Source organism: Haliotis rubra, unplaced genomic scaffold, assembly GCF_003918875.1.
Source record: "Haliotis rubra isolate DU_JTF1 unplaced genomic scaffold, ASM391887v1 Scf165, whole genome shotgun sequence".
In the NCBI taxonomy this organism is placed as follows: domain Eukaryota; kingdom Metazoa; phylum Mollusca; class Gastropoda; order Lepetellida; family Haliotidae; genus Haliotis; species Haliotis rubra.
This window is the reverse complement of record NW_025765614.1, coordinates 409,815-422,704: the sequence shown is the minus strand read 5'-3', so window position 1 is coordinate 422,704 and position 12,890 is coordinate 409,815. Positions and strand designations below refer to the sequence as shown.

The following is a 12,890-nucleotide window of genomic DNA, read 5'->3' as shown; positions in this document are numbered from 1 at the left end:
AAAACCGGGCGTGATGAGATCTTGATTTATCTCTTCTACTGCATCTTTGTCGAGTAGAGTCTTGATTGCGTCGTCCAGTTTCTCTGTCTGGTCGGCTGCGTAGTTGAAGGCCAGCGGGTTGCTTGTAAGCGGCGGGGTGGCTTCCAACTGTATCTTGTACCCTCTGCGTAGTATCTGGGATACGTAGTCGTCCTGTAGTATTCCCCAATTCTCCCAGTACCGTTGAAGACGTCCACCCACTGTCGAAGGTTGTACAGGAACGGCTGGGGGTGGAAGACTCCAGTCGTTCCAAACCTGTCCTTCAGCGCTTGGTTCCCCTGGCACCCCTGGGTGCTCGGCCTCTTCCGGGGTTACTTCTGGGGGCTCCGGTTGGGCGACGAAAAGAACCTCTTCCTCCTCTCGAGCTGGAATACTTCTTTTCTCTGGCTCTCTGGACTCCTGCAAACTTGGATTTGTTGGAGTAGCGCTGGGACGTCTGGTGAATCACATTTGCCAAGGTATCTATGGACTTTATCATCATGACCTCCCTTGATTTGTGTGTAACCTCTTTGGCGACTTCTTCAATTCCTCCTCCGAAGATGGATGATGCTGACCATGGGGCTCTGTATAAGGACTTGGTGAACCGCTCACTCCAGGTGCACGATGACAATAATCCTTGTCTCCTCAGGAGAGTCAGGCCCGCTGATGTGGATGCTAGATGCTCCGACATAAACTGGTGGTCCTTTTTCTGAGTCAGTAGTGCAGAATATATCATCCGGTCATCTTCGGCGGTGGAGTTCTTGAACTTCGAGATGAGTGCTTCGTTGATAGCCCTAGACCTGGCTAGTCCGAAGAAGGTACGTCTAGTAGTCGTATCCAGTTGCGCTAGCTTCTTGTCCTCTATCTTGTAAGTTCTATAGCGGGAGTCGTTGATGATCTTGTAGTCCTCATCAATCTCTGGTGCCTTCAGGAAGGGTTCCATGTGATGTAAGGGGAATTTCCTGGCGTTGAACGTCGGGATATGCTGATTCTGGAACTTGGTAGCCTTATCAAAGGCTGAGCTGAGACTGTCCGGTACTTGGGAGATCGGGTCGATAGGCGGAAAGGTGAGTGTGTCGAAATCATCGTTGGACATCTTGTATGTAAACGCTTCGTCTGTGTCCTTGGAAGGTGATGCTAGGTCCAGGCCATTAGCAATCCATGAGGTTACTTCCGTATCGGAGAATATGACTTCACCTTCTTCCTCTGATTTAGACATCTCCCGCTCTGACGATCCACGACGGCGTGTGAGTCTCTGTATGAAGATCTGTATGGCGAACTGCTGTGCGCAGGTGAGCGATCGATGTGATCGTGTATCCTTCCTGGAGTCTTGAGATCTCTCTCTAGGCCTTCGTGAAGGTTGATTCTTAGGCGTAGTTTCCCCTCTGTAAGATGTGGAGTGCCTGCGTGCAGGTTCCGATGTGCGTCTGAGTCCGATGGTGATGATGACCCGTATCTACGACGTCTGTAGGGTTCTGGAGAACGCTTCGATCTGCTTCTGCGTGGAGAATTCTTAGCGGCTCCTTCAGGGACGTCTAAGGCTGAGCTGACGTTAGTAGCGTTGTCCAGGCTCCTAACTTCAGATGGGGAAGATCGTCGGGTGCGTGAGCCTTCACGCAGGCTTCCCTCTTCTTCCAAGTGCGTTGGAGAGACTGCTGAATCTTCACGCAGGCTAGTAGTCATCGTAGTGGTCTTCGTAGCAGCTTTCTCCTCCGTGAAGCGACGTTCCATCATCAACATCATCTGGTCTGTAAACTGTTGCATAAACAGCCCGGGTTGAAGTTCTGCGATGTCTGAAGAGACTGCTGCAGGGTTGATGATGCTTCTGACAACGATGAGGCGTCTTCTAAGGCATGCTGCACTTGTGAAGAGTTGACGCTGCTGCTATCTCTGGTACCCGATGTCTGCGTTGATAGAAGGTCTTCTGTCAATGTCTGCGCTGATAAAGTTGCCGATGTAGCTGTAGAAGCAGGCTTCGTCTTCTTGCTGACGACTGTGACTTCAGGTATGAGGATGGGGGGATCATCATACACGTCTGCTTCTTCCAGAGGTACAATCTCGGCAGAGAAGGATCTCGTCTTCTGCGTAGAGCTGTGTAGAGACTTCGATGAAGTCTTAGGGGTAGTAGCCTTCTTCTTCTGCGTTGAAGACGATCTAGTCTTCTTCGTCTGCGAAGAGGTCAGCTCCGTTGACGACGATCTCTTATTGGCTCCAGAGTTCATCACTGGAACAGCGACCTGCCCCCGTAAAACTGCTCGGCAATTCACTGGAATTATGAACATCGGCAGCAGTAGTTAACACACGGTTATCAGCGCAATCACTCGATTTAGACATGACTTGTGAATACCTTCTTACCCAGTCCTTTGCACGTCTATGAATGGAAAAAAGGTAGTTATTAAATTCAAAAGTGGTTAAATTCAGACAATGTTTACAGCGAGAGCTGAAAGAACATGAAGTAGTGCAATCAGGACATAATAAATGTGGGTCAGCCGCAGACAGCCGGTACCTACAACGAATACAAGTTTTCATCAAATGTAAACACGATGAAAAAACATGTCAAACAACGTATAATTTAGATCAAATTTCAAACCATATAGTAGAATACAATCCTAAAAGCCGTATACAGCAATAATTTTGATGTAAAGGTCCAAAATAGAAAAGGATATGTGCCGTATAGGGACCCAGGTGCTCTCACAACCGTCCTCAAGGGCGAAGAAGGAGAGAGTGACAAAACATGGCTGGTCATGTGACCAAAAGGGCCAAAGGAGGCAAGGGAGGCCACTCGTGGGTGAGTGATGATTTTACGTCCGCTTTTTTAGAAGGGAACTTCAAGGGATTTCAAGTGTTCCACTATCATTCGCAAGAAGAAGGAGACAAGCATTTAGCATGAGTCAGGATAAGGAAAAATATAGTTTAAATTGCTTAAAGGTCACATGCAACATAAAACACAACTCTGCAGATTCTGATACCTTTCGGTATGGACTTACCGAAACAAATCATCAAAATGCAAATTCAACTTATAAAGTTGAAAAATTACGCGCGATGAAAAAAGCGCATGAAATCGGAGTTCAAACGATTCACTAATTTGCCCCCAGCACTTGGGGGAACAGTGGTTTCAACAGCTGGGCTGGGCTGGGCTCGCTCATAGGACATGCGAGTGAAATAGGTTCGCACAGCTTGGAAGTGGGTTGTCCGTGAATACTCGGTGAAGGCTTTGGTGTGAGCTATTTTTCTAATGTTTCGTTGATATTTCACAGGCGCGAGCTTTTTATATGTTATGACAGTAGATTACCGATTTAACTGTTTATATAATTTCATTTGTCTATTTCACCACACGTTCTTCTTACCAAGTCACTTTCTCAGTTCGATACTTAAAAGCAATGTCATTATTTAGCGTTGACAGAATTTCTAACTGTGATATAGATATGTCATTGTCACAGACAAAACTCAATGTCTGTTTTATTGACACCTATGTGTCTGCCTGCCTGTCTGCTAATGACAATATTCAATACACAACTTCGATCACTGACCACATGCAATTTGAACTTAACACCTATCAGGCTATACACCATAAACAAAACGCATTGATTTATGGCCCGAGTTCGGTCTCTGTCACATTATGTAATTACACAGACAGGCAGGTGTGATACTTGTACACATGACATGTTATGATGTCTGTTGATTGCAAAATGTTATACACAAAAAATGAGCATGTATTTACAAAACCCAACATCTGTATATATACACACACAATGAGCCGTGAGAGTGGCATCTGCAAATGAACCAGCCATTACACTTGAGTGCACACCGTCCCTCTCTGACTGGGTTCGGTATCCCGGCTGCTTCGTTTCTTGGGAAGTAAACCCAAATACAAAATATTGCACTTTTGATTTGCGATTGTACGCTTATAATTTTGTTTATATGTTTTTTCATAATCAGCAATGTATATTATATGCCATGAATAAGTGATAATTGTGTTTTAATTATGTATGATTTTTTGGTTGCATGTGACCTTTAAGGTCCATCCTGATTAACTGTTGAGACCATTTTGACATGAAGTGTATCAAACTTGTCTCAGCCCAGATATGGCATGGAGACTTAGACATGTGAAAAATCATCATCATCATCATCATCATCATCATCTTCAGCATAACATCTTGTTTAGAAGTTAATTAACCTGAAATAATGGGTTAACAAATTTTGTTTGAGTTCCAACTGCATCCTTTTTTATCTATTACATATACCACTTAAAACAAGTTGACTGGAATATATTACAACATACACAATAATATAACTGGATGAATTCTGACGCAGTAATCAGTAAAATATAATACCTAAACCTATACCAAAACAAATATATCCTAGCATTGTGTAATTTTAATTTCAGGTTTTACTCTAAACATGTAAAATATTTTGATACTGATTTTAAGGGTCAAGTTAGGGGGTCGGCTTATCTATGAGATCAGCTTATCTACGGTAATATACGGTATGTAGAAAAAAAGAAAGATTTTGCTGTACAATATTTTGTTTACATATATTTGTAAGATAAACAACCTGATTCTACTTACCCTTTCCCAGCCTGGTTGGTACAGGATATCCTGACCCCGGTTGTCAGAAAAACAACATGATTCTACTTACCCTTTCCCAGCCTGGTTAGTACAGGATATCCTGACCCCGGTTGTCAGAAAAACACCATGATTCTACTTACCCTTTCCCAGCCTGGTTGGTACAGGATATCCTGACCCCGGTTGTCAGAAAAACAACATGATTCTACTGACCCTTTCCCAGCCTGGTTGGTACAGGATATCCTGACCCCGGTTGTCAGAAAAACAACATGATTCTACTTACCCTTTCCCAGCCTGGTTGGTACAGGATATCCTGACCCCGGTTGTCAGAAAAACAACATGATTCTACTTACCCTTTCCCAGCCTGGTTGGTACAGGATATCCTGACCCCGGTTGTCAGAAAAACAACATGATTCTACTTACCCTTTCCCAGCCTGGTTGGTACAGGATATCCTGACCCCGGTTGTCAGAAAACACCATGATTCTGGTTGGTACAGGATATCCTGACCCGGTTGTCAGAAAAACAACCCTTTCCCCGCCTGGTTGGTACAGGATATCCTGACCCCGGTTGTCAGAAAAACAACATGATTCTACTTACCCTTTCCCAGCCTGGTTGGTACAGGATATCCTGACCCCGGTTGTCAGAAAAACACCATGATTCTACTTACCCTTTCCCAGCCTGGTTGGTACAGGATATCCTGACCCCGGTTGTCAGAAAAACACCATGATTCTACTTACCCTTTCCCAGCCTGGTTAGTACAGGATATCCTGACCCCGGTTGTCAGAAAACACCATGATTCTACTGACCCTTTCCCAGCCTGGTTAGTACAGGATATCCTGACCCCGGTTGTCAGAAAAACACCATGATTCTACTGACCCTTTCCCAGCCTGGTTGGTACAGGATATCCTGACCCCGGTTGTCAGAAAAACAACATGATTCTACTTACCCTTTCCAGCCTGGACAACCATCCTGACCCTTTCCCCCTTTCATGATTCCTGACCCTTTCCCAGCCTGGTTGGTACAGGATATCCTGACCCCGGTTGTCAGAAAAACAACATGATTCTACTGACCCTTTCCCAGCCTGGTTGGTACAGGATATCCTGACCCCGGTTGTCAGAAAAACAACATGATTCTACTTACCCTTTCCCAGCCTGGTTGGTACAGGATATCCTGACCCCGGTCGTCACCAGACAGTAGGCATTGAGAACCTGGATCATCTTGGCAAACTCCTTCTTCAGACTTCGCTGAAACTCTCGATGTCGCACTGGCAGTGTCGAGAACAGGTTTTGTAGAATCACGGTCATTCCTTTCTGAAGACATGACGTAGACACAGTAAGTTAATTCAACGTCTCTTCAATTGATTGGCACTAAAAGGACAAAACTCAGTAGAATAATCATTTAACTACAAATGTGAGTGAATGCTTATGTCATAGTTTAGATGACCCTCAACATGAACCCTTCTTATGACTCTCCCTGAAAGTGCAATATTTCAACATGACAAAAGCACTCTATTTTTGGGGGGTAAAATCTCCATTTGTTCAAGGCCCACACTGAAAAATACTTTGGTGACTCTTCCCTGATGCTTTCTGCTCCACCCTGCCCTATAAGCAATGACTGATCCCCAATATGGCCACTGTTGATCGGTCAGAACCTGTGTGTGAAATACGCATCATGCCAGGAAGAGCAATTCTTCTCATCATCACCAGTCAGGCTGATTACTGGGGTAAGTGTGTTTCTTATTTAATGGTGCATCAATAGCGTCCTTGATGGCAACTATAATCTAATCTGGACCACATGATCAAGTGATTGATTATTGTAGGATATTTACATAGCGCACATATCCACGCAACTAGTACGTGCTCAAGGCACTGGTATTTTGTCCCCGGATCATTGGATGTCAATCTCAACAGCATATCGTATTATCAATCTCAACTCCCCTGGGGATCATACAACTCTTGCAGCCACTAGGCACACCAAGTTATTACGGCTTTCCCATCCTTACAAAGTACCCATTCACAGCTGGGTGGACTGGGACACATAGTCACAGTACTTTGTCCAAGTTTACTGCATGTTGCTGACCCATCTTGTCATATAACAACGGATTTGTGGGTTCTGTACACAGGGTTGTGTACTGTACACTAATGGTTGTGACAACACTGAAAGAGTCTGAACACAAAGTTTTTACACCCGGTCACAGGTGGGCTTGATCCCGACACCTCAAGCTCGCTGGATCACTAGCCTTGCGCCTTAGACAGCTCGCCCACCATGCCCCCAATTGATATTGTAAACGGATACACCATAACTATATATGATAAGGATGAAAAAGGGCAAAAAATGGTCTTCACACGCTAGCAATATTAGCCTATGTGGGGATTCCATTGTACCCATGTGGGGATTCGAACCCGGGTCTTCGGCGTGACGAGCCAACGCTTTAACCACTAGGCTACCCCACCGCCCCTGTTTGTGCTGAAGGTGTGAGATATAAAACTTTCACTGCCAGACTAACCTGTCTAGGGCATGGTGCCCTGCTGCAGATCTTCCCATGATGATCAAACTCTAGTCTTGTCCCAACACTTGCATCCTCATGACGGGTAACAACACATAATTTGCTGAAACATACAACATTATCACACCACTTGTATAACATAGAAACAGTCTAGAACAAGCTTGGTTTAACATGGGAAGGATGTTTGTTTGTTGATAAACACCACACTAAGTAATACTCCAGCTTCATGATGGCAGACTGTAAATAATCGAGTTGGGACCAAATAACCCTGTGATTGATATCATGAGCATTAATCTATGCAACTGGGATAAGATGACATGCATCAACCATGTCAGCAATCCTGACCATTTACAACTTCTTATGACAAACATGGGTTAATGAAGACCAATTTCAACCCATATCTTCATGGGTCAACATGGTTTAGAAAGGTATTTGTGTTACATTTTAGTCAGCTTTATTGAAGTAAAGCTCTAAATGATTCTGCTGATATATATTGGTGAAGGTCATAAACATCAGGCAAACAGGCCAAGGATCTGATGTGGACACGCATATAAGCATAAGAATATCCTTGCAAAATAAGGGACAAAACTCAATGTCAATGAAAACCTGTCTCACAAACATGGTAAATAAATATATTTCAACTGTCCATTTTCAATTCAAATGTCTATCAAAGACAAAACAATACCAAAACTTACTGTCTGTATCTTTCTCTGTCACAAAAACAAGACAGTTCATCTTTAATAAACTCAATGTGAAAATTGGGGCAAAATGAATGTCATGGCAAATATATCCATAACAAAACAAACTTCTGCAACATCAGGTAACCAGCTATTTCCAAAGTCAATGAGGGTTATATCCATGGAAACTAGCCCTGAACCCAGTCAGTGCTGATACAAAACAGACAAACCTTAAAGCACAGAGAGAGCTCAAAGCCTCCCCTCTAAAACCAAATGTCTCCACTCCAACCAAGTCCCCGAAGTCCTGCAGCTTAGACGTGTGGTGCTTTAAGGCTGTGGAAAGGCATAATAGGGTAGGGTATATTATTGTGGTAATAATTCATTACTAGACACAGCCAATGTTTCTATTAGGAGCCTGTAATATTCTCTGTATTACATACACTTGTGACATCTCAAGAGCTCTACCAAACCCTGTAGCATTCATTGCATGATGTACTCTTATACTCAACAAGGACATTCAATAACATGATATACCCGATACTCTTATACTTCACAAGAAGAACCGAAGCCAGGACTATTCACTGCATGATATATTCATATACTATACATGTACAACTATAGTGTTCTACAAAGGCCTGCAGTATTCTCCATATGATATACTCCTTTACCAGACATGGACAACACCAGTGTTCTACAGTTGCCTGTAGTATTCTCTGTATGATGTACTCTTATACTTTACTCTAGTGCTCTACCAAAGCCTGTAGTATTCTCTGTATGATATGTTAATATACAGGACATTGCCAAATCTTCTGTTTACAAAGGCATACACTTTGCTGTAGGATATACACGGGCAACTACAGTGTACAGAAACCTGCCATCCTTTGTATGATATACTCCAGTACTACACATGGGTAACTCTAGTGCTGTACAAAAACCTGTCATCCTTTGTATGATATACTCCAGTACTACACATGGGTAACTCAAGTGCTGTACAGAAACCTGCCATCCTTTGTATGATATACTCCAGTACTACACATCGGTAACTATAGTGCTGTACAAAAACCTGTCATCTTATGTATGATATACTCCAGTACTACACATGGGTAACTCTAGTGCTGTACAGAAACCTGCCATCCTTTGTATGATATACTCCAGTACTACACATGGGTAACTCTAGTGCTGTACAGAAACCTGCCATCCTTTGTATGATATACTCCAGTACTACACATGGGTAACTCTAGTGCTGTACAGAAACCTGCCATCCTTTGTATGATATGCTCCAGTACTACACATGGGTAACTCTAGTGCTGTATAGAAACCTGCCGTCCTTTGTATGATATATTCCAGTACTACACATGGGTAATTCTAGTGCTGTACAGAAACCTGCCATCCTTTGTATGATATACTCCAGTACTACACATGGGTAACTCTAGTGCTGTACAAAACCTGCCATCCTTTGTATGATATACTCCAGTACTACACATGGGTAACTCTAGTGCTGTACAGAAACCTGCCATCCCTTTGTATGATATACTCCAATTACTACACATGGGTAACTCTAGTGCTGTACAGAAACCTGTCATCCTTTGTATGATATACTCCAGTACTACACATGGGTAACTCAAGTGCTGTACAGAAACCTGCCATCCTTTGTATGATATACTCCAGTACTACACATGGGTAACTCTGGTGCTGTATAGAAACCTGCCGTCCTTTGTATGATATACTCCAGTACTACACATGGGTAACTCTAGTGCTGTACAGAAACCTGCCATCCTTTGTATGATATACTCCAGTACTACACATGGGTAACTCTAGTGCTGTACAGAAACCTGCCATCCTTTGTATGATATACTCCAGTACTACACATGGGTAACTCTAGTGCTGTACAGAAACCCGCCATCCTTTGTATGATATACTCCAGTACTACACATGGGTAACTCAAGTGCTGTACAGAAACCTGCCATCCTTTGTATGATATACTCCAATTACTACACATGGGTAACTCTGGTGCTGTATAGAAACCTGCCGCCCTTTGTATGATATACTCCAGTACTACACATGGGTAACTCTAGTGCTGTACAGAAACCTGCCATCCTTTGTATGATATACTCCAGTACTACACATGGGTAACTCTAGTGCTGTACAGAAACCTGCCATCCTTTGTATGATATACTCCAGTACTACACATGGGTAACTCTAGTGCTGTACAGAAACCCGCCATCCTTTGTATGATATACTCCAGTACTACACATGGGTAACTCTAGTGCTGTACAGAAACCTGCCATCCTTTGTATGATATACCCAGTACTGAAACCTGCCATCCTTTGTATGATATACTCCAGTACTACACATGGGTAACTCTAGTGCTGTACAGAAACCTGCCATCCTTTGTATGATATACTCCAGTACTACACATGGGTAACTCTAGTGCTGTACAGAAACCTGCCATCCTTTGTATGATATACTCCAGTACTACACACGGGTAACTCTAGTGCTGTACAGAAACCTGCCATCCTTTGTATGATATACTCCAGTACTACACATGGGTAACTCTAGTGATGTACAGAAACCTGCCATCCTTTGTATGATATACTCCAGTACTACACATGGGTAACTCTAGTGCTGTACAGAAACCTGCCATCCTTTGTATGATATACTCCAGTACTACACAATTAAAATAAAGTGAAAAAAAAACAAAACTTACTGAGTCCCTCAAAGTTCTTCTCCTCCACTCCTGTTCCGTTATCACTGACCTCAATACTTTCACTGCCATACTCCTTCAGTTTCACCTCTGACAAAAATACAAAATGAACATCACTCTTACATTTTGAGACAGAGGTTGTCAGGTTCACGTTCATCAACGCCAGGTGCTAGTGAAATAGGTTGCTTTATAAAACTGAACATTATAACTAATATTACATACTGTGTCGACACAAAAAAGTAATATCAGACCCAACAGATTCGCACATCAGTTCTTCATGTTCAAGTGGCACATATTTGTTTCAACTTTCATATCACATTAAGTACAATGAAGTTGTTTGGGCTGATACCGTTTCTACGTCAAATGAAATTATATATGTTTTACAGAAATCATCCCCAAAATACCGGAAGGGGAGAAATCTATGTAAATAATGGCATTACTTAAAACAATATATACGCATTAAATGTAATACTGAATTGTCCTATTACATATTTTCGTGTTTACAATACAGAATCACCTTTTTGGCTTCATGGTTTTTTTAATCATGGTGAAAGTGTCACACTACCATTAAATTTCAATAACAAAAGCTTCCTAAGCCATGCAGACTGTAACTATAAACATATTGTTTACAATACACAACCCCCTTTTTGATTTCATGTTTTTATTCAAATCACCTTTCACTTCCAAGTTTCTTTATGAGAAAACAGGGGAGATAAACACGGTGAAAGTGTCACTGAACTCTAAAGTGGCCTTCACATGGCAAACTAAAGTTTGACAACACATGTTTCAAACTCGAGTTTTCGAGTGTGAACATTCAAACAACTCGTCATCAACACCAATTTCAGAGTTGTCAAACTGTTGTCGAGAAATAGGATCGGTCTCTATTATCACCAACTTTTCTATCAAACTTTCGGTGTTGTCAAACTCAAGTTTGACGTGTGAAGTGTTGTCAAACTTGTGTTGTTCAGAAACAACCAAGAGCAGTCAACAAAACTGTCACGTGATGTTTTGGTTGTCTGGTCAACTCATCCTACAAATTAGCATCGCTCAAATGACACAAAAGTTTGACAACATGTGTTTGACGTGTGAAAATGCTATTTTGACAACTTTTGAAATTTTAACATGTGTTGTCAAACATAGTTTGCCGTGTCAAGGCCACTTATAATTTAATGAAAAAGTTGCTAAGGCCCACAGGACTGATTTCTACTTAAGTTTTTGTTTTGAAATTGGCACAGTGAAAGGGAATCTGAAAAACAACACAACTAAATTGGTCATGCCTTTTAACAAAAGCATTCAATAGCAGAAATATGGTGTATTACCAACACTTGTTGCTCTAGCATCTACACTGTTCTCAACCAGTTCCTTGACAGCAATGGCCAGCGTAAGAACGACTTGTCCTGAACATATACGATGAACCGATCCTCTGTCTATTGCCTGGATGGATCCTGCCTTCTCAGTTGTTGCTTCGGGGCTGTCAGAGCATACAACATGAGCATCAACGACATTGTTTACTGTTAATAAATACTTCTCTCATAGATTGTAAAACATTCCTCCATCTAACATATGACACTTAACAATGTACTGATTACAAGATTGTCAATCAAGGTTGCTGATATTGGGGCCCAATGATATACAGGTGCACAAAGTTAAACAGGGTTTAATGTTGTGTTATTGATGTACTGTAAATTGTAATGATGTGCATGTATCAGGGTTCTTGTACACGGCCACACTCATGCTTAAGAAATACAGTTCGCTCTACCCTCATGTATAGTGTAATAAAGCACACTTTCGCCCTGAACTATTATAATTAAAGTTTAATACTTTCTTAGGATAATTATGAATAAGCTAAGGCAGAAAACAAATGACGGTGTCGGTGACCAAATTAAGAATCCTCACACAGGGCTAACTGACACGCTGTACTTTTGACCCCCTACGTTAAGATGAACATTACCAGAAAAAACAAATGATAAACAGTTTGATGACAGTTTACGTTCGTTTTACATATCTTCTCTGAATAATTTTAATTACATCTGTGCTTAACGTAAACCATATGGGGCAATATGAATGTCGCATTTCTACTACCAACGTAAGTTTAGATCAGTACATCCAGATGAAGCTGACAAGTCCAGCGACATTCCACGATTGCATTGTGGGAATGTAAACATTGCGAACGTTACCGTGTCACTGTAAAATTGTGAGTCGAACTGAGATATTTTATCCGTCAGAAAACATAAACATAATGTTTCCACCAGTGATGGTAGCTGAGGGAAGCAACTGCAAACCAAGAAACAGGATGCAAACGAAGTAGTTTACTGTAGGAGGCTTTACAAGGCGATGACAACTGACATGCATTGTGATGTCAGTTACAAAGTGACATAATGAAAAGTGTTCGATTACGAGGGGACAGACTAGAATGGTG

The 12,890-nt window shown here is 42.1% G+C and overlaps 1 protein-coding gene across 1 annotated transcript; it reads right to left on the bottom strand.

The window, feature by feature from the left end:
* Positions 1-1,185: 1,185 nt before the first annotated feature.
* Positions 1,186-12,205, bottom strand: LOC124271964 (mismatch repair endonuclease PMS2-like). Its single transcript, XM_046707134.1, has 7 exons — positions 12,192-12,205; positions 11,791-11,942; positions 10,475-10,561; positions 7,998-8,100; positions 7,091-7,193; positions 5,725-5,894; positions 1,186-1,591 (listed from the first exon to the last, which is right to left on the bottom strand). The coding sequence occupies exons 1-7, from the start codon at positions 12,203-12,205 to the stop codon at positions 1,186-1,188; spliced, it is 1,035 nt and encodes a 344-aa protein (XP_046563090.1).
* Between the last annotated feature and the right edge of the window lie 685 nt (positions 12,206-12,890).